Source organism: Bradysia coprophila, unplaced genomic scaffold, assembly GCF_014529535.1.
Source record: "Bradysia coprophila strain Holo2 unplaced genomic scaffold, BU_Bcop_v1 contig_358, whole genome shotgun sequence".
NCBI lineage: Eukaryota > Metazoa > Arthropoda > Insecta > Diptera > Sciaridae > Bradysia > Bradysia coprophila.
In genome coordinates, this window is record NW_023503616.1 from 2,930,810 (window position 1) to 2,958,786 (window position 27,977).

A 27,977-nucleotide genomic window follows, 5' to 3' on the forward strand; every position below is an offset into this window, starting at 1 on the left:
ACAAGCGCTCCTGCCTGGGTTACTTTTACTCTGCCGTGTTTAAACTGTAGAAGAAAACGAGCATGTAAGTCAAAAATTCTCGCTGCGTGGCATTTCACTTTAAGAACAATTCCAACGTTGGCTTCACTACTTTCTCGGAATTCTACATAATTTAAAAGAAATCCTTCGGTTCCACACGATAACTCGACTAACATCTTTTTATCGCTGTTTTAGTTTTGTAAGAGTATGTTACAACATTAGGAAATTAAGTGAGTCATTACATGACAAATTTGAATGTGTGTGTGAGTATATGTATTCAAGTGTGAATGTTTATGAAACAAGAGCGTTAGCAAAGTTTTTGAGGGACCGTATTGAAACGAACTTTATCTTCGTCCAACACTGGCAGCACAATTAAGAAAAAAATCGCTCGCTACGCTCACAATTAACTTTTATTCTTTACAAAGCTTATGGTTCTTATAAAGAAGTTTCGCCCAATGTTCAAAAGTGCCCAGGACACGGCTGTTTATCGATAATTAAATTTTACAAAAGCATCAATTAATAAAACATCAATTTTCGATCATACAAAAAAGCGACTTTTTTGGGCAACACTATACGAAAAAAGAAGTCGGCGCCTCTGCTTCAAAACATTCAAGACCGCATAAATTAGCCCCACATAACTTAATTGATTCGAAGAATGAGAGTAACCGAGACATTGAATTTTCTTACTGGGACTGTTTTTCATTGGAAACCACCGAAACCACTGAGAAATGTCAAAGTGACATAGATATCCCAAAACATTGTCAGCTGATATTTTATTTTGTTAATCACGTAATAATGTAAATAAAAACTTGCATCGAAATATTAGACTAATACGAGAGAAGCCACAATAACACAAAATATAAAATGTTTGCGTTTCGACAATTGGCATTTTTACGTTCAAAGTACATAAACTGCAGCACGGTATGTGAATTTTGTTGATTATAAAGTTGATTTCGATTCGAATTACGAACAGAACAGCTCCACGGAATAAATCGATTATCGAGATAAACCACAAATACTTTCAAATAAAATGTAAATCTGAAGAGATAACGTTGTCGCTTATATTCCGTTTGTTTTTCTTTCTTCACAGCTACGATTTAATTCAAGTTACACACCTCGACGGGCGCTCTTGTAAGTACATATACTGTTTCGGATTCGTTCGCTAGACAAACTTCTTCCTAATAAATGCCTAGTTGACTGGAATTGATGACAAAAATTTCGTTTTGCTTACAGGTATGTTCCTGGGGACGATGTGAGAAAAATCTCAAAAATTAAGGAGTTTGACGTAGACTGTATAGTACTCGATTGTGAGGATGGCGTTGCACTGAGTAAAAAATCCCAGGCCCGTGAAGAGATCAGCGCATTTTTGAGCAGTGGTTTCGGTAATGGTAAATCAGAAATTGCCGTTCGACTCAATTCCATTGAAAGTGGTATGTTTGAAGAAGATCTTAGCAACGTTGTTTGCCACAAATATCCAAGCACAATTGTTCTGCCCAAACTGAGCTCACCTGCTGAAGCTAAATTTGTAAGTGTGTCGACAATGGGACGAATCGTATGGTTACAACGAATATTTCTTTTAGTTTGCAGAAAGTCTACAAAAGCGTGTACCCCGAGAAAAACTGAAAGCGCCGATCAATTTGATTTTCATATCGGAAAGTTGTCAGTCTATAATCAGATTGCCGGAAATATGTGAGTCTCTTGTCGAACTTTCGAGAAAAACTGGAGTATTCGAACCAGTTGCCATAATTTTTGGAAGTGATGACTTGTGTGCAAGTCTAGGAGCTACGAGGACAAAGAGCTCCAACGAAATCTTATATGCCCGTCAAAGAATGGTACTTGTAGCTAAGGCGTACGGGCTCCAAGCAATTGACATGGTTCACATTGACTACAAAGGTATGTCCTGAATTATCTGGAAAGGTTGTGTTGCATGTTGATGGTGGTGTGCATGTAGTTATTTGATTCAGTTTATTTTTGATGAGACCAATGTTACTCGGAAACTTCTATTTTTCGTGCATCTTAGAACCGAGCACTGGTTGCTGCGCATTTTATTCTATAGCCTGCAACTTATTCCTTCCATCATTTCTTTGTCTATATTTCATTGTGTCACCTAAACTCAATCAAAAAATGTTGCTTTCCTAACTCCGAAGTTATCAATTTTACCATACCCAGATCTGGAAGGACTAAAAATATCCAGTGAAGAGGGAGCTCGCTTTGGATACACCGGTAAACAAATTATTCATCCCTCTCAAATCGACATCGTTCAGAAATGCTTTATACCATCCGAGGACAAAGTAGCATGGGCCACACAGTTATTGGAGGAATTTGCAATGTTTCAGTCTGAAGGAAAGGTTAGTGCTTGGAGTTTATTTTAGAATGTTGCAGCCGTTGTATTACTAAGCCAATTATTTTAGGGTGCATTTGTGTTCAGAAATCAAATGATTGATATGCCAACCGTTAAGCAAGCGAAAAACATTCTTGATGTGATAAGGAAAATCGAATCGATCGAAAATAAGTCTTCAAATAAATGAGTTGGTTGAATTATATGTTAAAAATAAATTACAGAAAATTATTGTATTTATTACAAAAAAATGAATTAATTCATATCAGTCTTGTAGCAAACATAATCCACGGAAACTAATCACGATTAAGATCTTCGTCCGGTGATTCTTTTTCGTTTTTCAAGCTGTGCCCGATATCGAAACAACGGGCGAAACAAATGCGTTTCAGCTACTTCCATGTCATCGTCGTCGTCAACGATTTCGTCTATCACAAATACATCTTTTGTCTGTGCAGCGTCTTTAGTTTCTACGATTTCGAAAATAAATTCGCGTGGAAAGTAACTTTCTTCTTCGTCTCCGGGCACTAGTCCTGGATTGTCTTCAGTTATTGTGCGGATTTCTCTTAATTGGTTCGTGGGTGTTTCAGAAACTGGTGCAGCTATTGTGTATCCAATGATTATGCAGATGGTGTAGATGTGGAGCTGGAATGGATAATTCATTTTGATTTGGGAAGAAGAAATTTGACTATTTTAAAAAGTTTGGATCTCAGGCTCACTGTATAATTATAAAATCTATTCCTTCATTTGTTTTAACATGCATTTTACTGAATAATAGCAAACTCTAGGTACTGGTGCTTTAAACTAGGAAATTCAATTTCTTTATATTGACTGGGATACTCACTTTACTCATTTTACCTCGCATTATACTAACACACTTAAATTTTTCAAAATTCAATAAATTATAGGCTTTCACGGTCTCAAACTAGAACTTTTCACTTCAAAATATTTACCGATAATAATTCAACCACGGCCAGTCTGCCTTCTTTTAAAGTGAAGCGAGTAATACGCATTGTTTACGATTTTATTGCCACTCTAACATTTCCATTAGTATAACAAAAACAGATGATGGAATTATGATTTTGAAAATTAGATCAGCGGTGTTAAGTTGTTAAATATTTTTTCGAAAAATTCAAATGCAAAGCTTAAACACAATTGCTGTTTACTACTTGCTCTTTCAATCAGTCCTATTTGCATGTTGATTGTCTGAACGAAACTTACATAAACAACAATGTTCGCTTAAAAGTGTATTTTCACGGGTCAATGATAATTAATTTTGAGTTATTGGGAAAAAAATATTTCATTAGAATTTCGAATAACGCAAACAGTATATTAGGAACAGATATTCCTCATGTTCCGGATGTAAAGGTCAAACAGGGAATTACTTATTAACAAGTGAAAAAGTAAAAAAAAGACCGACCGCGACCCTTCTTTTTTCTTCAGATTATGGTCGGCGCTTTAAAGAAGCATAAGAAAGTGAGATATAAAGAAATTCATTACTTTGTGCTTTTGTACAGTTTTGTACACACTTATGAAAATTCAAAATTGGTACGAATTCAGTGATTTGAAACAGGCTGGAAAGGGAGAGTGATTACAAACAAGATTAGTCTAACCAACTAATGACCCTAATGACGAAGAAGAACAGAAATATTGTATAAATTGTATACAACCATGCGTGATGGCATAGCACTGCTGTAGCAGAGCTGTGGTGATGGCATTTATGTTTGAGTGATAATGACGGGATTGAAAGATGTGAAAGCTAGAACCAATATTTTGCACTGTATTTACGTAGTGTTATAAAGAAAACATATCAATTCGTGGGTGTGACTCTAACGTATGTGAGGTGTCCGTCGAAGGATCTTATAACTTCTTACACACTGAAAAAATGCAATAATCTTCCCTTAAAGTCCTTGTGTGACTAGTTATACTCAAACGATAGGTGGTTGTGTACTTTTGAGACTCAAAAATATTTTTGTTACAGCCATTCAGGTATACAGGACTTCACATTTCTGAAACTGTAACATACATTATCATACAGTTCAGACCAGTGCTCAGTATTATAAACTCAACATTGTAATTATGCTCTTATCGTGTTCAATAAACAGTCATTACCGAAAACTCCCCTATGGGCGCCCGGGCGATTCCCGAAGGGCCTTTTGATTTTTGTATGGATAAAGAGCAACGAAGGGCCTTTTAAGACATTTCTTCATACAACGTCCGAAGGGCTTTTTCGAGCCAGTGCGGCACTGGCTTCAGATGACTTAAAGAGTTGAGATGATACAGAGTTCAGCCTAATACAATCTGCTTTTCCCTATATGTTTTAGTTCCACTTCCACTTGGGTAGGTCAGGACCCTTGAATGACTGATTATTTTCTCAATAGATTCTAGTCCTGCTGGCGTGGGGTAATTTGGCCCACGCCAAGTTCATCTTTTACGTAGTTTAAAATTGCGTTATTTCGCTACCGTTATTCCCCGATACCTCTCCTACACTTTTAAATAATCGATACCTAAGTCTTATTATCGGCTAATAGATGCCTACCGATAATGCGAATAAATTCAATTGAAATTGAATTGATAGATATCTAACACCATCATCTACTCCAACACTCATGCGGATATGCTCTTAAAGTTCCATCGTTCACGATAATCAACCATTTGGTTATTTTTTTGTTTTTTGAGAAAGTTTATTTGGGCCGATCCAGGCGGTACTGCAATACCTAGCCAACCCGTGACAAAGGTGGAGCAAGCTCCTAGCACTTCGTCTGTGTTCAAAAATAAGTTTAATATTCATATGTCCCCATATAGGGGATCTATTAGATATTAAGCTAATAAGAACAGATACTACACCTAGAAAGACAAAAGAAAAAAGTTGATTAGTATTTGATCCAAAGCTGCTTACGGTCGCGGTCCCCTTACTTTGATCTTAGCCCTATAAAGAAAAAAGAAAGTTGATTACTTATATGTTCCGGAGTTACTTACTGCGTGCTGGGACTTACTTTAGGCCGAGAAGCGATACCGTACCGTCACCGCCATAGCTAGGTCATAAAAATGAACATGAGAAAGTCTAGTAATTTTTAACAAAAATGTACGAAGAAATTCGTATCGAAAATATGTTGTGCGTTGATATGAGGGAACATAACGCTGTTGGTTGGTAATGGTAGTTAAATGTATTGGATTTGTATTTGTTCAACGAAACAATGACAGAAGAAAAAGGAAAAGGAAACAGTTGGAAATTGCATTTTCTCGTGTGACTTGCGGCCCTTTTTACGCCAAAAAAAATAATCTCGAAATAATCTTCAACTTTTCTTCCCTCGTTGAACAAATAATTATACTAGGTGCCACATTTTGGGCGAGTCAGGTCGCTTGTTTGACAATTTTCGCAATATACTTTTGATCAATTTCAGGTTATTTTTCATTCTTAGACTTCCGAAGTATTATAAATCATTATCACTGATACTACATTTGATTCTACATTAGTTTTCATATGCTATATTACTAAAAAATTGCACATAATTGACTTCACGTAAATGACATTATTTTGTCCAATCTTTGGAATAATTGAAAAATAACGAGCTTTCTATTATGCTGTTTACTTACCTTTTTGTAAAATTTAATAAGATTAGATGCGAAATAAGTGAATGTTCTTTCAACAAGAAAAGACAGACGGCCCCGGTATTACAGTTTTCAAACCTGCAGTCATGACTGAAGTATTGAAACACGGGTGAATTGCGGCCAGAGCTGAGCGAGGAACTTTACACTCGCAGGAGTGGTAAAAGATTTTGTTTGATTATTGGAAAAATTCATTTAAAAAAAGATTCAGAAATTAGGTCTTATTATAAGGAATAATGGTTTAACATTTGGCATTTTTTATAAAATTTCATGTCTTCGGCTCGGGCTACAAACCTCCCACTCGTCAAAATAAAAATTAGTCAGCTAGCATGTAATGTACTATTTTTGGCGTAAGACCTGACTATCAGTCTAAGCCTTAGACTCCAAGGGAAGTAATAAACTACCAACTTGATAGTTGACGATTAAATTTGATAATCAACTGTCAATTGTTTAGTCAGCTATCAAATTTGAGAATCAAATATCAAATTGTAAGTCAACTTTTCGGTATTATCCGGTGAAGGACCCTAACTTACAGTTATATAACTCGACTCTTTTACTTATTCAAAATTTATTTTTATTATGTCCACCGAAAGAAAAACGACAAAAAGCCACTATTCTGACGCTCCGGTGTCTTAGGATTATCAGATTTGTTAAGAATACGATTGTTTACATTCGGCTTACAGTTTAATACTTTTTCACTAATTTTATTCATCTGAACGCGACACATTTGCTGCTTCAATATAGGAACAAGTAAATTATATTTGTCGATTTTCCTGTTAATTTCGATCAAACGATTCTCCTGACTTTCAAGAAAATTTTCCCATTGTGCAGCTTCTGCTTCAGTCAGAGGTAACTCACTAAAATATGATCGTTTGTCCGACAAAATTTTCTTTAAATCGTCAATGTCTGAGTTTATCTCTTTTTGTAGAGTTATCCATTCGGGTGTAAAGCCGTTGTCAAGAAGGATCTTGTTGATTTTATGTTGAGTAAAGTCGACATAAGGATTCTGGCTTTGAGCATTAGATAGAGGTTTACCAGTGCCTTGCAAATTATCGAAGTCCCCCTTTGACATGGACTCTTGTATTAGATCCTCAACTACCCTATCAAATCCGTATTTCGTTTTGATTGCGTGATTTTTCGAAGATGCTCCTGGTTTCATCAGTGCTGCTTCGCTTGCGCTTAGTTTGTCTATCCGATATTCGAAAACCTGTACACATGGACAACCATCATTTAGATATTTTGAAATAATAAGTAAGGTCGAGTGTATTACTTTGCTATATGCCTTCGACGCTCTCGATTGTTGATATTGTTTTTCTCTTTGAGCAGGCGATCCCACCCCCATTCCATCGAAACTCAAAAATTGTCGATGTTGTGGTGCTGTATGCTAGAGCGTTGAGAAATGAACAATAATTAGTCGCAGGACGACTGATTAGTACTTTTTACAAACGACAAACGTAAAACAAGAATCTGCTCAACGCACTTATTTTGGATGTATAGCAATAACAAAACGAAACATTAGTTGAAAATTTCTAAAGTAAACTTTAAAAACAGAATTTACTAAGCCCAAGAAACGAAATTAACTTTTTAACAAGAACGTTGGTCTCGTTTTATAGAAAAATGTGCGGGACAAGTTAAGAGGCACCGGTACTTTGCCGAAAAGCATACATTAGGGCGATTTTTAAATACTGGATTTTAGTTTACTTTTGATGATATCCTTCCACCAGAATCCTTTTTGAAAAATGTGCGACCGCAATTCCGACCACGAATGTGTTAGCTTTCAACAGAAAATAGATTTGGTTGCAGCAATTTGACCAGCTCTGAGAACAATGAGCAGTTTATGAAAATTTCATTAAACTGCTCACTTTTCTCAGAGCTGGTCAAACGACTACAACCAAAACTATTTTCTGTTGAAAGCTAACACATTCGTGGTCGGAATTGCGGTCGCACATTTTTCAAAAAGGATTCTGATGAAAAGATATTAACAAAAATGAAATACGAAACACGCAAATGTAGGCTACAATTTTAGCTAAGTGCCGGTGCCTCTTAAAGAGATGATGTTGTTTCTAACTATTCCTGTTCCTAAAGAGATTTTTATTCAGCTCCGCCTCGAAGACTTATAACATATTATAAATATGAAATTTTACATCACTATCTTTTAAATAAGTTTTTAAAATGTAATCATGACTTAGATTCCGACCAATATTTTGGAAACTATGCTTTCAAGGGCTTTGCCAGTGGGCTTTTAAAAGATTTACAAAGAAATGGCAGCAAGCACTTTACAGATATACGTTCAGTAAATTCGTAAAATCTCTTCGGAGCAGTTGATTTTTCATTTGTCAAAATTTTAAGTTAAACTTTCAAAATTTTTCGGAATTTCGAGGTAAATTTTCAAATAAGTATATTTTCGGGATGTCTCACAATTCGAATGGAAATAAAAGACGTTATGATGATGATTCTGAGGCGACAGACATATCAACCCACAATTCGAAGCGAGCGAGGCTAGAAGAACGTAAGTGATGAAGATTCACTTTTGTTCTTGTTCGCCTATTTAAAAGTTAGAATTATAGTAAGACAAAAACGAGCCATCAGAACAGTCGGAGCGTTTGCTGCGACTGAGCCCCGTACAAACCCGTATATCTATTGCGTACATGACCCTAGTGCGTCTGTCACCCTACTTTGACAATAAGCCTATTGCGCCGGTTAATGTAGTTAAAGTAAAATTATTATGTAATATGTACATCTTACAAATTGCGCATAGCGCAATTACGAAGCCCCGTACGACGTTCCTTTCAAATGAAACAAAAATTTCAAATCGCCCTAAAATTTTATTTTTTTGAAGGCCCTAGTAGTGGCCTTAGTCCAAGGACCCAAATTTAATTTTTTTTCAGCAACATTCTATTCGGCCTTTGATTACCTTCCAAATGAAACAAAAATTACGAAAAACGGATGAAATTTACTCGAGTTATATGTGAAATACACATAGGGCCCTAGTAGCGGCCTTAGGCCAAGAACCCAAATTTAATTTTTTTTTCAACAATATTCTATTCGGCATTCGATTACCTTCCAAATCAAACTAAAATTACGAAAAACGAATGAAATTTACTCAAGTTCTATGTATAATACACATAGGGCCCTAGTAGCATTTCACTTCTAAGGCCCTAACTCACGGTCCACTCACCCGATTTTAAAAAACTCTTTTTTCCTGGATTAGTATTGACAATACCTACCATTTGCCGTGTCATTTACATTTCCATCGTTTATTTTGCCATAAATATCACCAAAAGACCTTAAATCACTTAGGTGGCCCTAACTTACGAAGGGCCGACCCGAATATGCCCATCTTCGAACTTAGCCTCACTATTTCGACTATCTTTCAGGGAAAAAAAAATTTTGAAATCGGATTTGATTTACTCAAGATATCGACGTGACAGACGGACAGACGGACAGACAAAATTTTTATTGCAGATTCGTCATCTATGAACATAGGCAAACACTTTGCCCTTACCGTCTGCTTCGAATTCCATCAATTACACACGGCATCGTAATCCTATAAGCCCCTTTGTACTTCGTACGGGGCTAAAAATTATTTTGAAGTGGATTTTCACAAACTACCATGCGAACCAATAAAACAAATCATGGAAAATCTTTGAAACGACAGTCTGGTCAACTTATACGAAGCTTATCGAGGGGAAGTCGAAAGTCACTATGATGTTCGATTTAGTATACATAACGTTCTTCGGAAAAGATATAACTATGAATATCCATATCTCACCATTACACCTGAATCTTTTAAAACGTTTGAGAAAATGTGCAAATATTTCGAAGATATTATGAGATCTTTCACATACAGAACTACACTATATGGAAACGACGACAATATTGGAAAAGTTTGCAGTTATTGTAGTGACATGTCATCATTTCCAAGACTAGAAGCCATACGTATTGATTGTGGAAGAGAATGTAATCATACGAACTCACACGAAGGGTATGTTCTCGAGTGCGTTTCAAAAAACACAACAATTGATACTGTGGTGTACAACTGCCGCTTGCCACACACGACTTAAAATTATTAAGAGTCATTATGGGAGAAACGTATTAATTCCCTAGTATCAACTAATCGCTTACTTTTGCATTTCTCGAATACAGACGACTTCTGAAATACATACCTTAATGTCATACTCCTTCACATCAGCCGTTTCCTGAGTCTGTATACCTCGTCGTTCCTTCGCATACTTTGCCTGAAGTATTCGAAAAGCATTGTCTACCTCAGCAAATCTCTTTGCACTAGCTTCGTCACATCCACTATCTGGATGAACTTTCTTAACCAGATTTATGTAGGCCAACCGCACAGTCTCCTGATCTGAATCTGACGAAACTTGTAATATCTCGTAACATTTCTATTTTTAAATAACTTTTTCGTGAATCAATTTTGAGGCAAATAGATAGGTAGATAGTACACACCTTGTACAATTGCGATAGGCTGGTGGCGTAGGTACGACAATCGATAAAACCAATTTGAAATCGATGTGAAGATTTAACAGATTTACAAATTCTTTTAATGGAATACATTCTGCTGTCGTTTGTTTTTATTATGAAATTGTTTTTGTAGATGACGATTCTTCTTGCCCGTCGTTCTCAACATATGTGTCAGTAAACTGACATCCGAAATGTCAGCTTTAAATTTCAAATCTACCGCCAATTTAAGAGACTACGACTAATAGTCATTGACTATACCATGGGATTCTATTCTATTCATCGATTAAAGGGTTATTTTTGAAAGGATTTGCTACAAAAAAAAAATCCGAAGAAATTCGGCAAACCCACCTGTTGAAAATATGCGAAATATTTTTGATTTGCTTTGTTGTCATTGTTTCCAATAAAACTTTAATTCGTAAAATTACACTTCCAATTTTACAATCTACATATCACTTTTCTCAAATTTAACAACAGCTAGAACTTGTTCCAAATTGTCCAGGTCACCACTAAAATTATGGAAAAAAAATTATTCAAGTTCAGATCAGTCCATTAAATATATTCAAACTAACCGAAGTTTTCCATCTCGACCAACACCACGTAATTTCTCCACAGAAGCTATTTGATCCCTTAAATGCGGCATATTTGCTTCGACCAGAATCGGATTGATATTCACCAATTTTGTTACAAATCTAAGCGACGAAATTAAATCTATAAATGAGCGACAGAGAGTTGTGGATTCAGATTTACTTACTGAAAATAGAATGATGAATAAAACGACAAATTGTTGCTGGTGCAGCTCTTCAAAACTGTAGTCACAGTTTCTCTGCGAATATTGTTTTTGGTTATTAAGGATCCATTTGCGCAGGGGAACTAATTTTTACCTAATAACGGACGTTGGAGTGTTATACGAGGGACAGCTAAAAATCAATTCGAATAATTCAAAAATTTGACGACTCGTTGGTCCATTTGGCATTTCAATCATCATCGCATGATCCACGAGAGTGGCAAATGTAGATCTCACAATAAGCTCCAATTTCCTTCCATCATCAGAGAATTTGATGAAAGCCTCTTTAAGCATGGCAATAACCTGTAAGCAAAAAATGCTAACTTTACTATCGAACCCAGACGGGAACGTTAAACGTTTGTACAAATAGTGCGTGTTCGTTAGGTTGCCGTCGTTTCAGACTTAAAAAATTCAAATTTATTTTGTCGAAAACAATCTGGGAAATGGCCTCGCTGCAGTCCCTTAAACATGAAATATACGGTTTCGCATTCATTTGTACGTTGTTCGGAGTCTGAAAGCGTCAATAATATGGGTAAGGCGTTTAAAGTCACTCCATCTGATTTGTCTACAAACCATTTTCGCAAAGTGTGGCAACCACTTGACTATCAAATGTGTTAACATACTGCTGATATTGGCATCGGTTTTGTAATCAAGTTTTTCAATCCCAACAATTAACGAGTGCCAAATCTTATGAACAGCTTGTGTAACATCCTTGGTCGGTGCGGTGCCGGTGAGAAATGAATTGCTCAAAATGTGAGTGTACATGATAACATTGAACAGGCAATTGCTTTTCCCCTTAACGTACAATATTTGCGAGCAATGTATCATAATCACACCAATCATACTGTACGATTTCAGAATGTTATCGGTGAGTCCAACGTATTTTTCAATTGACGACATGAAGACGTTCATCTTTTCCATGATGTTGAATCTTTTACGAATATCCTGCAAACGAATCCTTCAAAATTATTTCGAATTCATGTAAGGCTGTTCCTATTGCCATACCGTCGCATTACAAAAACATTTTCCAACTTCCGAAAAGAATACTAGCAACGGCTCATCCGATTCCAATAATTCAGCCACATCAGTATCACAAACTTCCTGGAATTCTTTCAGTGTCGAAACAATGTTGGTTAATGTTTTCAGATCCTGGAATTTAAACGCATCATTAGTCCTGTCGAGGTCGAATTTCTTTTACACAAATTCTCACTTGATTGTAATTAGTGGAGCAAAAGTTGCAACGAATCCAATTCTTTATAATCAGCGATTGTGGAACATCGTCACAGTTGTCAGATGATAATATCAGCACCAGGAAGCTCAAAAGGTTCCTGAAATAGTTGTTAAATTGCAGTGAATGGCGTCAATTTCAGTTTCTGTTGAAAAAGGTTTTCAGTCGCTCTACACTTACTGAATATCAGTCTTCTGGGTTTCAACAAAGCTCTTGAACAGTTCATGGTTAAGTTCTTTCACACCAAATCTGTTGAACAGACACAGATTTGCTGCGAATTTTGGAATAACGTCCCCTTCGTAACTCTCGGTGAAAGCTTGCTGTATATACGGCAGAATGTGTTTGTTGGTGGTTTCAATGAATTTTACACAATTTTGTCTTTGAGCGGAATTGTCGACGGTCGACAATAGTGTTGCCGCCCTGACAAAAGTCTCGTCTAATCGGCCCAATAGAATTTCTCTTTCCGAAAATGAACAAATACTTAGATACTTGACCAGCCATGAATCTATTCAAAAATCAAAAAATGAAGGAACGTCGACCCATCTTTTATGTCTTTAAACAACCAACCTAGAAGCAAGTGTTCGCCCAATATAAAATTCTCACACTGTGAGTAGATCACATTTAAACCGTCTGCTAGAATTCTCAATGTAGAAACATATCCAGCGTCCAGTCGAAGAGAGGTGATATTTTCCAGTATTTTGGATATGAATATGTGAACTTCCATGTTCTTCTGAATAAATACTATTAACAGTGATATGTATCCTCTAGTGAGAGCTACCTGACGAGGTTGAGTCACCTTGACCAATGGAATTTGAAGTAAAATATTTTGAATACGAGGACCCTGAAAATTGAAATTTAGTCGAAGCTTTGAATTGATGGGACTTCATAGACTACCATTTCGCCCATATCTACTGTCATCGAAAGTGTTAAAAACAACGAAACCACATTATGAATTCCTGTTTCATTTAAAGCCATCAATTTGGCTGTCGAAAATTTGGAACTTATACGACCTGCGAAATGAAGAATTGTTAGCGAGGCTACAGCAACCCAAAATGGTCATTATACCCAGAATTTTCTTCATTTGTGACCCTTCTATTTCTAGTTTAGCTCCAATTTTTCCAAGCAAATACAAAAACATAAAGAAACTTGTGTCTCCTAAGCCAACCGCATCGTTAGAAAGTCTCGATCTTACATCATCTAAGTACTTCGATATGGACGAGCTGATTGAGGTCAAAAGTTAAATTTTATATTTTGTAATTAATTGAAATCGCTGCTTACTTCATAATGGCCAGGTTACTTGGTGCTGATCCAGGAATGAAAAACGAAGAATTCAATTTTTTATGAAAAAATTCCCAGTACAACATTACGATATCAGTCTTGGGCGACCACCTTTCGATCAATTAGTGCATCAGTAGTGAAATATACAGCTCTTTCATGTGACTAGTCAAACTTACCACTCATACATCAAGGGAATAGTTAAACACATGAACATTCGCAGCAGTTCTTCGGCTGGATCAGAATTAAGAAATTTTCGAGTTAACCCTTCGAGAAGTTCATAATTGTCCGCCGACTGAAATTAGATTGAATGTGAAAATCCACACAACGATATGTTTCTGTCAATCTTACTCTTAGGCTTGACGACCCAACGAACGTTCCACTATCTGAATATCCGTACAGTGTTGATACCCCATTGAGTAACCACGCAGAGAATTCAATATCATCCTTTGGCTGAACGCTCCTTTCACTTATTATCTTGCTTCCGTCATTTAACTGATTTAAGCATTTATTGAAATACATCCAAAACGGATCGACTCGGTCATGATTGTGCAATTGTTCTACTAAGAGTTGCAATAAAAGCCACAACTCCTTGACACACATACATTCGAATGGTGATTGGATGATCAGTTCGGATGATTTATGCTATGGTTGCAGAGTTATCGATATGTTAATTGTTGACAAAAAAAAATGTTCTTAGGATGGTGCACCGTCAATCACTGACCTTATTGTATTTCCGGCTCGAAAGAAGCATCAGATCACGAATAAGGCTGCACAGCTGCCGTTCAAATTCCGTATCTCGTAACGAATTGAATTCCATGATCTGTAACGAAAATTGATTGTAGTTTAGGACGACGACCACAGCTACAAATACCTCATTCTGCAAAATTCTTAAATTGATTGTAAGACAAAGCCATCTCCACTCCAAATGCCCGTGGAATAAATGATGCAACGATGAAGTGTACTGATGGAATAATAATTTAAAAAAACGAAGAAGTTAGACATAGACATGCACTCAATTACCAAAGTTCCAGATCTATGACTCGGAGGTGATATAAAATTGATATGCGGCAGGGATAAGTGATTATTGAGGAGATTTTCCAACGATCTGAGTCCCGTCCTCACAGTATCACCATCAAGTCTATCAGCTCCGACAAGATTACGAATTTTGATTAAAAACTGTGTCACCTGCAAACGAATGTCAAGAAACGGTTTCCGGTTTTCCTTCAGATTAGTTCGAGAAGCGACGATGAGTGTCTGTATACTCATTCTGAAACGAAATGTTTTATTTAGGTCGATGAAAGGACTTAAATAAAGGGACTCGTAACACACCGTGCTTTGTTCATAAAACGTGTCAGGACATAAGAGTTTGATAGTGTGCTGTCAGATATTTTAATATCAAAGACTTCGAAGATGCAGATATGGTGTTCGTGAGACAGAAATTGCGTGTCCATACTCTTAACGAATCCATCATTCGGTAACTGATTGCCATCACACTCGCCTCTACAATTGAAACATAGGTTCGTCGGTTTTGAAGCAACTGAAATTAACGTACTTTAGTGAATTGCCCAGACTAATCGTTGTTGTTTGTGGTATTGCAAAGGAAACTGAGATTTCACTGGTTATTCGTTAATTACTAGACTTGATGTTATCAAAACATATACATTGCGCCAAAATGCGTAACCCGATTAATCTTTTTGCGGTTTAATAAAAACTGAATCGTCAATCACATCCACTAACCATTGTCAATATTGTCAATTGTTTCCATTAACAAATCGTCTAAGAAATCATCATCGTCTAACATTATTTCTTTTCTTTTTTAAAAAATATCTTTAGTCACAACAACATAAAAATGTAAACAAAAAAAACTGTTGACTCTGTTCAATACAGTGTGTTGTCAACGCCAGTGTTGACAGAAAAAGAAAACCGGATAAGTAGACTATTGTGAAAGTTGGAAGGTGCTTACTAATTAGTCTATTTCAAGGCCATGCGAATTGTCAAATTATTGTCAAATTTCATCCATAGAGACATAACCTCATCTATATTTATATGCAATCCGATCTCTGTGGATGTAATCGTGTTCGTTCGGCCAGTGAAAATTCGTGTTTACAGTTACTTGGAACAAACCTATAGATTCAGTGTTTCTAATAGAGAGGTCCACAATAGGTCTGTTCCAATGTTATTTCAGATGTCAAAACATCATCCATAGAGACATAACCATAGCAATACATTCACGATGTATTTACAATTGGTCGCAAAAGCGTTGAGGTTATGGCTGTCTGGATACTTTCGTTCGTTTTCGGTTTGTCAAGAATCATTGTTACAGTACAATGGAATATACCTATATTTTCGGAAATTTTGAAATTGTTAGGTTTGATGATGTTATTATAAAGAAGTGGAAAGTACCAAGCCACCAAATTACACATCGAAGTATAACAACTTGAAAATTCATTTTTTCGGAGTGAAGTTTGTTTATCGGAGGCGAAGTCGACACGAAAACGTGACTTTCCAGTAAATCCCACTTCATGTAATTGCTTTATTTAATGGCAAACGCGATTTTAGATTCATACAGCTATTCACGCCGTAAGTGCGGTCGAAATTCAAAATGGAAAGTGCGGAGGTCTTTCTAACGTTAGCGTCAGTTTCATACGCAATGAAGCATTGAAATGTATTTTTCGGTTCACTTTTTCATCGAATCGTTCACTTAAAATTCAAATTTTAGGCACACTTACGGCGTGAATTATTTCTGTTATACGTGGCTCCACTGTTTATATCATGGCCCTACGTTAGTGAAGGGCCGTGACGCAAGTCCGTTCACACTGAAAAATTTGACAAAAATTTTTCCGCAGGACTGAGGAACATATATACACGAACTTTTTGACTTTTCCCCCTTTGCTCCTACTACCCCCAAAGTATTTTATTCGCGTCCATACGGGCGTCCATACGAGTTCAACGAGCTATCACATGCCTCATAAGGTTAAGATTTGGCCGAGATATTACATTTCAAAACTTGGAAATTTGCAGAAATTTGTATGAAGAAATTAATTTTCATACATTTTGAAATTGATGAATTTTACCAACCTTTGTTACTTTGTTACTTTGTTACAACGAACCTTTTGAATTTACCGGTGAATTTGGCTGAAATTTTCAGGGACGTATTTCTAAGAAACTAATTTGAAGGAATTTTTATAAAAGCTTATAATTTCGGAGCTATGAGCGTGTTAACCTATTGAGCTATGGGACCTATAACTCGGAAAATATGGCAGATAGAAAGTTCGTTTAAAAGACAAATTTATAGAGTTTCAGATTTCATTTGACACGTGTTTCATGGTTTTCCTAAAAAGTCGTCTATTTGGGAGCTATGAGCGTTTTAAGTGCGAGCTATGTCAGCCATAACTTGGAAAATACTGCAGATAGAAAACTCGTGTAAAAGACAAAGTTATAGAGTTTTAGATTCTAGTCGATACGTGTTTCATGGTTTTCCTAAAAAGTCGTCTATTTGGGAGCTATGAGCGTTTTAAGTGCGAGCTATGTCAGCCATAACTTGGAAAATACTGCAGATAGAAAACTCGTGTAAAAGACAAAGTTATAGAGTTTTAGATTCTAGTCGATACGTGTTTCATGGTTTTCCTAAAAAGTCGACTATTTGGGAGCTATGAGCGTTTTAAGTGCGTCAAATTTTCGATTTTCGTCAAATTTTCTATTTTTATCAAAGAGATCAAAGAGAAAGTTATACAATTATGTAAGAAGAATATTTTCGTTCAAACTGCACAATGTGATTGTCTATTATCTGCGACCAAATTCTAAAAAAGCACAACTTACAAAAGAGCTGATATCGCCCAAAACCACTTACAGTGGAGGTGTGACGCAAGTCCTGTTATCCACTTACAAAAGAACTGATATCGGTGTAGGTGACGCTTACAGGTTCGACACGCAAAAAGGTATGCGTCACAAATGGCAGCTGATGAGGAAAGTACGCGAAAGTTTTATCAACAAAAATTTACCAGAAAAATTTTAGGAAGAAAATTATAATAAAAAAGTTTGCGTCACAAGTGGCAGATGTTGAGGAAGGAAAATTTTAAAAATTGTGAAATATATTCCTAAAAATGGAATTCAAACGGAAGAAAGCCGAATCATCTGCCACTTTTTGACGCAAACTTTTTTATTATAATTTTCTTCCTAAAATTTTTCTGGTAAATTTTTGTTGATAAAACTTTCGCGTACTTTCCTCATCAGCTGCCATTTGTTACGCATACCTTTTTGCGTGTCGAACCTGTAAGCGTCACCTACACCGATATCAGTTCTTTTGTAAGTGGATAACAGGACTTGCGTCACACCTCCACTGTAAGTGGTTTTGGGCGATTATATATCCTTCTCAAGATATAAATTTCTGCTTGTGATTTCTGGACCATGTTATCGTTTATTCTTATTTTTGAACCTATCTATTATTCAAGGTTGCTCAAATAATTTGCCTTCGACCAAATATTCTTTTCGTTTGTTATCAGTTCATTTTTTAAAGAAAAGGTTTTTTCCCAGAGCTACAATAATTACAAACATACAAACAGTTTGAATTGGTCAAGTATACCTATATTCAACTTATCCAATTCACATATCTTTAACTACACGAAGGATTAGAGTGTTCAGGTATATCCAAATATCTATTACATCACATATAGTTTGCCAAAATATTTTATCTAGATTGGCCTTACATGATATCATATCTGTTTACAAATAATTACGGTGCAGCTACTGATTGCAACCTTAACCTAGGCTTTATCAAAGCTACATCTCTTTTTTGTTTTGAATAGCCATGTGAGCCGTGTATGTTTTAGCAAAATTATTATGTTGATAAAAAGAATGCCGATTTTATCAGCGCACCGAAAAACCTAATTAAAAGAATTTTACACTTTCTAACACCTGATAACGATACTATTAGTTTTCCACTACAGTATCGAATACATATTATCGAATTCAACGATTTCGCATAAATACCGCACTTAGGTTGCACAAAACTCAGTAATTTTTCGGGCACGCTTAGTTTTGGTCTCGTTGACTCAGCAAAAATGGAAGGATTATTTTTACTATTTTTTGTGCTCATTGTGGGATCGCAGGCAGTTCCCTTTAGCCGGGTAGCAAATGGAGAAATATCCAGCAATGCTAATCATGCATGTATGGTACTTGTCATTCGGTCAGAATTGAAAGATACGGGTACTGCAGTCCTAGGAAGTGGTTCTATCGTATCAAGACGACACGTTCTCACAGCGGCTCACTTACTGTACGGAGAAAAAAACACCTATCAGATAAATTTCTTTATTGAACGCTCTCGCCGTTCATTTCAATCCACTTTTTCGATTATTCATGAGAACTATGATGAAGATACCTACCATAGCGACATTGGCCTGATATTTCTTCAGGGAGTGGATTATTTCTCTGTACTTAATGTTATTCCAATTTCCACTGTGGATGTACCAGTATCAGTAGTTGGTACAGTGACAGGATATGGATTCACATCAGAAACGTCGAGAACTGCTTCACTTGAACCCATGTCGGCTAATCAAACTGTTACTGCTTATTGCGTTTTTAGTGATTTCGAAGCGGCTGAAACTCATTTTTGTGCATTGGATTCTGCATCATCAAGCATTATTTGTCCAGGAGACAATGGTATGAATCTTTTAATATTTTTGAGTATAGGAAAACCCTCCATAAAATCCTTAACTATCGATTACAGGTGCAGGATTATACATTAAAAATACTACCACCGGAGCAAATGAACTGGTAAAATGATACTAAATTTAAATTTTAGTTTTTAGTTTTTAACAACTCAGAATATTGTCATCAGATTGGTGTTGCATCTCGAATTATGAAAGGATGCTCAAAGACAGACTACACTGGCTACACACGCCTTTCACTATTTGCAACCTGGGTCAATGAAATAACCAATATGTAAACTTGCTTTACTAAATATGTTCACCATCACTAAAAACTTGCTGTGTTTTTCTTTGAAGTTTTTCAAGTTCGCAGTTAAGGAAGCTTTTCACTGAATATTATTTTAATGTAGCAGTTCCATTACTGCTACATTGTAGCAGCTACAACCGCTAGAATTGTTACGAATTTTTTTTTAATGTAAAATGAGAGCCTGGAACATATTGTAAGATCTTCTGATTCATGTGGTGATCTGAAAACTCCAATGAGATACAATGTCTTTGACTTTGTATTTTCCATCTTCGAGAATTTATGTACAGGGGAAGTTAATGAAATTTAGACAGGAATTTGCCTCATCTGTTTTTCATATTTTTCACTCAAACAAACAGACCTGCTTATTTGTTTGAACGGGTGGTGTATGGTATAGTGGTATAGTTAAATTCACGCGCGTGTGTAGGGCATGGGCCGACGTACTACTTTACCCTGAAAACTACAAAGGCGCCCTCCTTATTTTCATAGCTGAATACGGTCGATTCATTAAGGTTTAAACTGAAAACTACAAAAGCGTCATTTACAGCTAAAGAAAAATTGCTGACAAGTGGAGAGGACATGAACAAGATACATGCCCTATTGGCAAAACCGTATAAGGACGTATTAGCAGTTTTGTTTGTAAGTCAAATAAAGTGTCCCTGCTTCTATTTAGTCTGTCGCGATGACTACTAGCTGAAAATCCGTTGAAGCGAATTCCGAATATATTTTACTGACGGACGCTGTAATTGCAACACTGCATTTGCATGTATGCATTGCATTATTGGAAATAATATGGAATATTCGTTCGATCATTTATTACAAAAAGAATAAGAAGAAGAAGTGTTGTTTTGAAGTTTTTTTTTTGTTCAAGATATGTAAATATTATACTTGCAAAGATATTTATTCTATATGAGTGTTTTTCGTGATATTGGAACCTTTGTTCTCGCGTTTTTTATTTAATTTTAAGGTTGTTGTCTGTACAAAAAAAATCATATATGAATCTACCATCGAATCAAGGTCAACAAATCAATTAAGTATGTTTTTGAATACCAAAACGATCGTTACAAGTTCTTACCCGAAAGGGTATTCTACATAATCAGTTTAAAATTATGATAAGAAAGACGTAGATAAGACGAGTCAAGTAAAATTTATCTTCAGTTACTCGTTGCACGTCTCCATCTTAATTTTGTTCGTGACTATATTTTAGTCTTTAAAAAATTGCAGAGTCATGTCTCTGAGGGAATTGGTAGAACCTGACTGTCAGGGTGCTAATTCCTTGATGCGGCTCGGTAACCATATTCGACATGATACCGCATACAAAGATGTGGGCTTTGGTCCAAGTACGTCGTCGTTCGTGAACCGACCACATGAATTCAATGGGTCCGATCAACTGGTCCAAGAATTCCTTGGACAAATAGCTCCGCCTCAGTCATTTCAAATGGATGCATTACTTCAAGAGATGCGAGATATCGATACACAATCCTTTCATAATCGAATAGTACAACGGCCTCCACTGGTCATCGAAGAAGTGAATAATGGATTTGATTGGGCGAATGAGTTTTCGACTGTAAATCATCAATTTCCTCCGAATGTTGACGAATTTGCTGCTATTGAAAGTAAACATTTAAATGAATTTTGGAATCAAAGCGTGCAAAATATCCCTACCGTTGTCGGACCATTAAACAGTAAACCGTGGGAGACTGAATTTCTCGATGTTAGTGAATCGCTGCAGCAAATGGTTCGTGTGCATTTTGTAAACGCTAATTCATTAATATAATAATTGATTACGTAAAAGAACATTGCTGGTAATGTGCGATTGAACGATTCGTCATTGGGCAGTGAAGATTCCGATCAATTCAAATATTCAGAGTTCATGAGATTCATGCAAAATGTAGATGACAATCAGATTGGAATTGAAAATTCGCAAGAGTTAGGTGCTACTGCTAAGGACTGGGTTAGTGACTTCAATTCACTGAAGATATCTCCAGAAGGTATGTACATCAAACAACGTTTATGGAATAAAGTCGCTACGAAAATTCTCTGTTAGCTGAAGAAGGCGAAAACTACAACAATCAGTTCTGGAACCGATTGCAGGACGAATGGAAAAATATTTCCAGTGAAAACGACGAGGCTCATCCGTGGACATCAGAGTTTAATGAATTTCATGATCCATACAAGGTATATATATTCATCAGGATATCGAACCGAATTTAAGATTAAAGATTTCTACCAAATTTTAGGAGTACATGTTCGATGAAGAAAACCCAATGACTGATATGGAAAATGCCTTCGAAAAAGGGAAATTATTCTTAGCACAAGGTGACATTCCCAGTGCTGTTTTATGTTTTGAATCTGCTGTGAAACAAGATCCAAACAATGCTGAAATTTGGGCGCTTTTAGGAACATCACAGGCTGGTATGTAGTTCTCTGTTCTCTGCATCTGTGATATTTCCTCATAAAATCAAATTTTCTTCTAATTCAGAGAACGAAAAAGATCCGAACGCTATAGCCGCATTGAAACGATCACTCGAACTAAATCCCAATAATGCGAGTGTCATGATGTCATTAGCAGTTTCGTTCACCAATGAAAGTTTACAAATTCAGGCGCTAGAAATGTTAGTAAATTGGTTGAAGTGCAACGAAATGTACCGCCATCTCATTCCTTTATCGATGATGTCTTCCAATGATGACGGTGCAGCGAGTATGACTGCCCGTGGACCTGACTTGAAAGAGGTCCAACAACTATATCTGAAGGCTGTGCAACAAAAGCATCCGACCATTGACCCGGACATTCAGGAAGCATTGGGCGTGCTATTTAATTTATCATCCGAATATGACAAAGCGGTAGACTGTTTTAATGCTGCATTACACGTGCGCCCGGACAATGCAAAAACGTGGAATCGTCTTGGTGCTAGCTTAGCCAATGGCAATCGCTCTACGGAAGCTGTCAATGCATATCAACGGGCTTTGGCCATTGAACCGGGTTTTATTCGAGCGCGATACAATGTTGGGATTATTTGCATCAATTTGAAAGCCTACAACGAAGCGGCTGAACATTTTCTGCAAGCACTGAATATGCAAGCTGATTCGTTGACCCGGTCTGGATTACATCAAACGAAACCATCCAATCAAATGTCCGAAACAATTTGGAGTACATTACGTATGGCAATATCGTTGATGGGTCGTATGAATTTACAGTCGGCTGTGGATGATCGTAATTTGACAGCGTTGAATGAAGCATTCAATTTGAACGGTTAGTGTTAACTGGGGGAAATAGTGATGGTTCTATTAAAGAATATATTGTGGGTACATTGTTTTGTAAGCTCATTTCAATGTGTTTTAAATTCCAAAGCTACTGGTTTTCGTTGGCATTCACTCTAAAAATTGTTAAAAATGGTAGCTTCAAATGTGATCGGGATAGTCTTGAAAATTGTACAAACTTCGTTATTACTGAGATGCTTTAATAAAGTATGATGCATTTTAACAGTGAAATTTTCATCATCATCAGTCTTCATTGATTACACAAAGTGATGTCCACGACATGAGTGTGATGTGAGAGATTTCGAAAAATGATCTAAACTCGGACAACTATTTTCTTTATTCCAGATTCACCGAAGCAGTTCATTCCGATGAGATTTTCATCGTAAATATACAATTTTGAGGCAAAACACTTTAGCACTGATGCTATGCTGTGGTCATTTCAAAAATTTGAAATAATTCAATATTGGGAAGAGAAACTTATTAAAGGGTGGATTTTACGTGGTCGGAGCAACTTAACACAGTCCTTCCTCTTGCCTCGCTTCGATATCCTAATTCTTGTTTGATTCTTCTTTCATATGTGACCTTTCAGAAACGGCAAGCGTTTATAGCAACAAATTAAAATAAAGTAGTTCCTTGTGTTTGATACAAAATCTATCACTTCAACATTTTTACCGTGCATTTCACTGTATAAAATTTCGCTAGTCAGAGCCCATTTGTGTGCGTTTTCGATTGCAGAGATTAGTCATGTTGCTATGAGGTTATGGCTACATCAGACATACGACTGATGACTTCTGTTATTATATTTCTTGAACAGGTCATATTCAGTTGCGATAATGAACACAAAGTTTGTAGTACAAATGAAGCAATGTAATGAAATTGAGGTGAGACAGGTCATATTAATCCGAAAATGTGATTTGGTACATCATGGAAGTATTTATATATTGGTCAAAAGCCATAGTGATAAGCCGTGTTAGCGCAATGGTTTCACAGGGTATATAGCCTTGTATCAGTCGACTCAACAGAACAGTGAGATTGTGACTTATTGTGCGTTAGCATAAATTCTCGTAAAATGTTGTCGCCAAAGATCATCATCTTCCTAACTATGGTTACATGGGCTACAGCATACATACCAGTTGTAACGGAAACAGAAACAGTGATTAACATAGCCACTGATTTACAAAAAGATATATTTAAATGTGACGCTCACGGTAAATTTGTGACCGGCCAAAAAACTTGCATTTTAAAGTGTACAATTGGGTGCACATCCGTTGGTTGTGGTCTGTTCAAAAAATGCGAGAAGATGACCTTTTCTGAGCCAGTAGAACCGTACGCTAGTCAATATAAATGCCATTGCAACTTAGGTGGGACTAATCTTAGGCCTGACGAAATGTGAATCAAAGTGCGGTCTCAATAAATACCATAAAGCAAATGATCGATTTCAGTGTTTCAATTTAAAAACTTGCACCGCTTCAGAGAATTGTATGGCTAATTCTTAAGATTCCAATCTTCTTGATCAAAAACGTAAGAAAATTACAACCACAAAGAGCCGTTCAGTAAAACAAATTACGAATCTGTTTTGGTAAATAATTTACACATCGATATCCACGGCACATTTTGAAATTGAATGACACAACTTCTAGTACCCACAGACGACAGACTATTTCAATCCACGTAGCACCTGACTATATACAATTAAATGATGGCTTAAACTACATCTAGCCCCGAACAATTAATATGGTGACTATTCGTTTGCATAATTTCCGATACATCTCGTCATATTACAAGTGAATAGTCTCCATATAAGAGTAGTCTCTCAGGTCAGGAAATGGACATGGACAAATGACTATAATGACGCCACCAAGATTAGGTGGATGCTATCTTATCTAAGCCAGTGAAAATCAGAAAAACGGGTGAATGACTCCATGTACTTTGTTCCCCTTTCATACTTTTAAAGTCTTTGTCCGATTGCTCAACTTATATAGTCGATATACCAAATGTTTAACACGTAAAGCTTAGGCTCTATTCATAAATCAGAAAAGTAGGAAGAGGTAATTTCGTTTTGACATACTAAGGGGTTAATATACTCAAAATGATTTGACTGTTAACGACCGCATCAACCCACTACAAAACATGATCTGCGCTGACTGCAGTGCAGTCATATCAGGAGACAAAGTTTCGACAACTATCTGTACGAGTGTATGTAATCGGAAATCGGAAATAATGACTCACTAACTGAGTAAGCTAAGCACTTCAGTCTCGTTGCAGTCATGTATGTAAAGAAATTAATTTATAGAAATTTCTTTATGCATTTAATACCTATTCAAAAAACTATATTTGACTATCGCTTGGCATTGTTGGTATTCAGTTAATAAATAAATCGACTTACCACTGATGTAATAGGCAAATTACACGAAGAACACCTTCCAATTTACCACTTATATAGACGCTCTCGCACGCACAACGAACGTGACGAAAAAGAATTTCAGAGAATAGCCTTAGTTTATTTTGTATAATCCTCAATCAAATTTTTATTTTTAACATTTTTGCGATTATGTTTTCGAATCGTGTTGTATTTTAACTTATTCATTCACATAGTTCATAATAGTAGCATAAAATTTATGTTAAAAGTTCATGTACATTTGCCTTTTTTTTCAATTCCCCATAGCGTATCGTTGAGTCCATTCCTTAGCGTTTTTGATTGCTTCTGATTCACTGACTTTCCATAATTCGGCAACATCATTGGCCAAAGGATCATCGGGATTTGGGGCACTAAGCAAAGCTGTAAGTGAATAGAAGAAACAGTTATGTGAAAAGATGAATTTCATATAGTGCTAATGTCTGCAAGTATAAAACTGTGATCTTGACTTTGAAACAGAATAGTTGGAATAGTAAGTATGCCTTGCATAACTAATAAATACGTTACGGCGAGGGAAGTCTTATAAATTCCATGTTTTATACTTGTGTCTATTTCGAGTTTCCCATCAAAATCACACTCCCTCGAATGGCTTCACCCTTGGTAATACTCAAAAAATCATTTTAACAAATTCTTTAAAAAATAAATCGAAAAAGAAATTTATTTTCTTGGAACTTTGATATGCACTTCTTGGAAATGCAATCGTATAAATCACAATGGAATGTATCGGAGCATAAAATGCACAACATAAAGAAAATCATCGATGAAACGCATACCTTGAATTGAAAGCAAAACCGTTCTAATTTGTAGGGCCGGGCTCCATTTATCTTTCAAAATATCGAGACATATTCTACCCAAGCGATCAATGTTTGGATGATAAATTTTTGTGATGAACCGAACTTTTGGTGCGGACATTGGATAATCTTCAGGCAGAAAGAGTTCCAATTTGAAGAGACCACCCTCGAATGGTGAGTCTGACGGTCCAGTTACGATGACGTGAAAGTATCTGGCATTATTCTCGTCGGGAACGGCTGAAATTCCGGGTACGGGCTCCTGAAGAAGTCGCACCGTTTCTTTAATAATACGACGAGATAATGCGGCCATTTATTTCAGAAATTTTTTTCTAACACGAAGTTTTGACTCAAAATGATACTTTTCGTTCGTGAAATTGCAGCGGAATTCCCAGCTTCCGGACAAATAGATAACGATCGGACTATGCTTAACGAATTGAATACACTTTCAACGGGATAATTTCAGCGATGGCCTTTCTATGTTCATCAATAATTCGTAATTTAACAATGAACAATGAAATTTTATGGTGCAAAACACAGGTATGACACTTTAAATGCTCAAATTTGATGGAACACTTGCGACAAAATATAGAATTTTTTTGTGTCGTCATGTTGGTTTTTCTTGCACACACTGTCTGGTCGGTCTGGTCGGTCTGGTCATTAGGAGTTTTGTTGCGCTTCGCCGAGCGTTCAGTGATTCTGTTCAAAAGCACGCACGCAAAATTTGAATATCAAAATATTTAATTGCTTGAAAAACTCAATCTCTCATAAAATACGATTTATATTACTTTCATCGATAATTAACGCAATTTGTCAACGATTCTTGCTAAAGGCATTTCTTATTTAATTTTTTTTTATCTTACGACAAACGTAAACCGGTCTAGTTAAGTGAGTCAGAATTAGAGTCATAATTAGGCGTATTCGATTGATAAAGTATAGATTATTTCCTCAGAATCGATTGTCGATATTTCCGAAAAATCAATATCAATCCAATGTTTTATAAATATTCATTGATTATAAAACATTTGATTAATATTGTATCGACTATTTTCAATTTAATCATACACGTATGGAATTTTGAAAACCGAAACATTTTCTATTTCTGAGTTTTTAAATATTTCTCTATATAAATAGTATGTTGTGTTACAAGTATTGTCATGGATCTCGCTCCGCTCGTAAGGAAAACTTGGGTGTAGTGCTGAAAAAATCTCATTACAATATATGTAACACATCATGCTTTGTGCCAACCGAGAAATAGAAATAGACAAGAGCACAAAAAATCACAATTTTCACTGTAAACAATCACTCTTCAAATTTGATCGATCACATTGCTTTGCATTTTCTCAAAACAATGCTGTAACAACTCATACAAATTCCATATCAACACTGCTTTGAGTGTTGTAATATCAAATCAAATCAAACGGGTGCTGAAATAAGTCACTTTACAACACTAAAATGAGTGCTGAAAAGAGTCGTATTTCAATTCTCGGTGGCACAAAATACATTTTTTTGATACCAACATCGAAAGTTGATACTTTCGCCCTCGAAATCCGGGGCGAAAGTAAAAAAATGCAAGTTATGTGTTTGAGCGGGGAGAAAGAAAGAATACATAAAGCGAAAGTCAATATACATAATGCGAAAGTCGACTACATAATGTAATAGTCGACTCTTGTCAATAAGTGTACTGCGATCAAAATTGAAATAAAGCGTGCGCCAGTGCTCTTATTGAAATTAACATACGAAGTTGATACTTTTTGTTGTTAATGATTTGTTAGTTATTTGTTAATTTTTGTGTGTGTTATTGTTGTGATGGCTAAATAATTAAATTTTTGATA

The 27,977-nt window shown here is 36.2% G+C and overlaps 7 protein-coding genes, 2 long non-coding RNA genes and 1 other non-coding gene across 11 annotated transcripts; 4 read left to right on the forward strand and 6 right to left on the reverse strand.

Moving 5' to 3' along the window:
• Window positions 1-748: 748 nt before the first annotated feature.
• LOC119081796 (citramalyl-CoA lyase, mitochondrial-like) lies at window positions 749-2,607 on the forward strand. Of its 2 annotated transcripts, none has more exons than XM_037191012.1 (6): window positions 749-939; window positions 1,109-1,149; window positions 1,252-1,549; window positions 1,599-1,911; window positions 2,188-2,366; window positions 2,430-2,607. In XM_037191012.1, exons 1-6 carry the CDS (start codon window positions 883-885, stop codon window positions 2,544-2,546), a joined length of 1,005 nt encoding a protein of 334 aa, XP_037046907.1. In that variant the 5' UTR covers window positions 749-882; the 3' UTR covers window positions 2,547-2,607. The 2 variants fall into 2 exon arrangements, with proteins under 2 accessions (XP_037046907.1, XP_037046908.1); XM_037191013.1 differs by having other exon boundaries at window positions 753-939; window positions 1,252-1,543.
• LOC119081844 lies at window positions 2,562-3,377 on the reverse strand. The gene is made up of 2 exons (XM_037191086.1): window positions 3,198-3,377; window positions 2,562-2,998 (listed from the first exon to the last, which is right to left on the reverse strand). The coding sequence occupies exons 1-2, from the start codon at window positions 3,216-3,218 to the stop codon at window positions 2,663-2,665; spliced, it is 357 nt and encodes a 118-aa protein (XP_037046981.1). The 5' UTR covers window positions 3,219-3,377; the 3' UTR covers window positions 2,562-2,662.
• A 1,659-nt stretch (window positions 3,378-5,036) lies between these two features.
• LOC119081875 lies at window positions 5,037-5,224 on the reverse strand. Its single transcript, XR_005088542.1, has one exon. It is a non-coding gene; the product is annotated as a U2 spliceosomal RNA (small nuclear RNA).
• On the reverse strand, window positions 5,037-5,391 carry LOC119081852. Its single transcript, XR_005088532.1, has 3 exons — window positions 5,350-5,391; window positions 5,270-5,282; window positions 5,037-5,200 (listed from the first exon to the last, which is right to left on the reverse strand). It is a non-coding gene; the product is annotated as an uncharacterized LOC119081852 (long non-coding RNA).
• A 1,089-nt stretch (window positions 5,392-6,480) lies between these two features.
• On the reverse strand, window positions 6,481-10,613 carry LOC119081789 (dnaJ homolog subfamily C member 28). Its single transcript, XM_037190998.1, has 4 exons — window positions 10,424-10,613; window positions 10,129-10,359; window positions 7,233-7,346; window positions 6,481-7,169 (listed from the first exon to the last, which is right to left on the reverse strand). The coding sequence occupies exons 1-4, from the start codon at window positions 10,529-10,531 to the stop codon at window positions 6,540-6,542; spliced, it is 1,083 nt and encodes a 360-aa protein (XP_037046893.1). The 5' UTR covers window positions 10,532-10,613; the 3' UTR covers window positions 6,481-6,539.
• A 210-nt stretch (window positions 10,614-10,823) lies between these two features.
• On the reverse strand, window positions 10,824-15,619 carry LOC119081723 (protein MMS22-like). The gene is made up of 20 exons (XM_037190865.1): window positions 15,466-15,619; window positions 15,058-15,265; window positions 14,749-14,995; window positions 14,600-14,689; window positions 14,450-14,548; window positions 14,077-14,370; window positions 13,905-14,020; window positions 13,729-13,839; window positions 13,516-13,670; window positions 13,345-13,460; window positions 13,018-13,291; window positions 12,631-12,955; window positions 12,433-12,550; window positions 12,228-12,371; window positions 11,796-12,167; window positions 11,587-11,733; window positions 11,320-11,525; window positions 11,190-11,261; window positions 11,008-11,127; window positions 10,824-10,944 (listed from the first exon to the last, which is right to left on the reverse strand). The coding sequence occupies exons 1-20, from the start codon at window positions 15,527-15,529 to the stop codon at window positions 10,881-10,883; spliced, it is 3,342 nt and encodes a 1,113-aa protein (XP_037046760.1). The 5' UTR covers window positions 15,530-15,619; the 3' UTR covers window positions 10,824-10,880.
• A 3,120-nt stretch (window positions 15,620-18,739) lies between these two features.
• LOC119081861 (coagulation factor X-like) lies at window positions 18,740-19,718 on the forward strand. The gene is made up of 3 exons (XM_037191092.1): window positions 18,740-19,386; window positions 19,454-19,500; window positions 19,565-19,718. Exons 1-3 carry the CDS (start codon window positions 18,789-18,791, stop codon window positions 19,670-19,672), a joined length of 753 nt encoding a protein of 250 aa, XP_037046987.1. The 5' UTR covers window positions 18,740-18,788; the 3' UTR covers window positions 19,673-19,718.
• Window positions 19,719-20,514: 796 nt separating this feature from the next.
• On the forward strand, window positions 20,515-23,515 carry LOC119081860 (peroxisomal targeting signal 1 receptor-like). The gene is made up of 7 exons (XM_037191091.1): window positions 20,515-20,711; window positions 20,902-21,415; window positions 21,473-21,668; window positions 21,725-21,855; window positions 21,918-22,092; window positions 22,160-22,930; window positions 23,284-23,515. The coding sequence occupies exons 2-7, from the start codon at window positions 20,906-20,908 to the stop codon at window positions 23,322-23,324; spliced, it is 1,824 nt and encodes a 607-aa protein (XP_037046986.1). The 5' UTR covers window positions 20,515-20,711; window positions 20,902-20,905; the 3' UTR covers window positions 23,325-23,515.
• A 185-nt stretch (window positions 23,516-23,700) lies between these two features.
• Window positions 23,701-24,372, forward strand: LOC119081863. The gene is made up of 2 exons (XR_005088540.1): window positions 23,701-23,964; window positions 24,023-24,372. It is a non-coding gene; the product is annotated as an uncharacterized LOC119081863 (long non-coding RNA).
• Window positions 24,373-25,418: 1,046 nt separating this feature from the next.
• LOC119081864 (ubiquitin-conjugating enzyme E2 N) lies at window positions 25,419-26,714 on the reverse strand. Its single transcript, XM_037191093.1, has 2 exons — window positions 26,128-26,714; window positions 25,419-25,717 (listed from the first exon to the last, which is right to left on the reverse strand). The coding sequence occupies exons 1-2, from the start codon at window positions 26,453-26,455 to the stop codon at window positions 25,590-25,592; spliced, it is 456 nt and encodes a 151-aa protein (XP_037046988.1). The 5' UTR covers window positions 26,456-26,714; the 3' UTR covers window positions 25,419-25,589.
• Window positions 26,715-27,977: the final 1,263 nt, after the last annotated feature.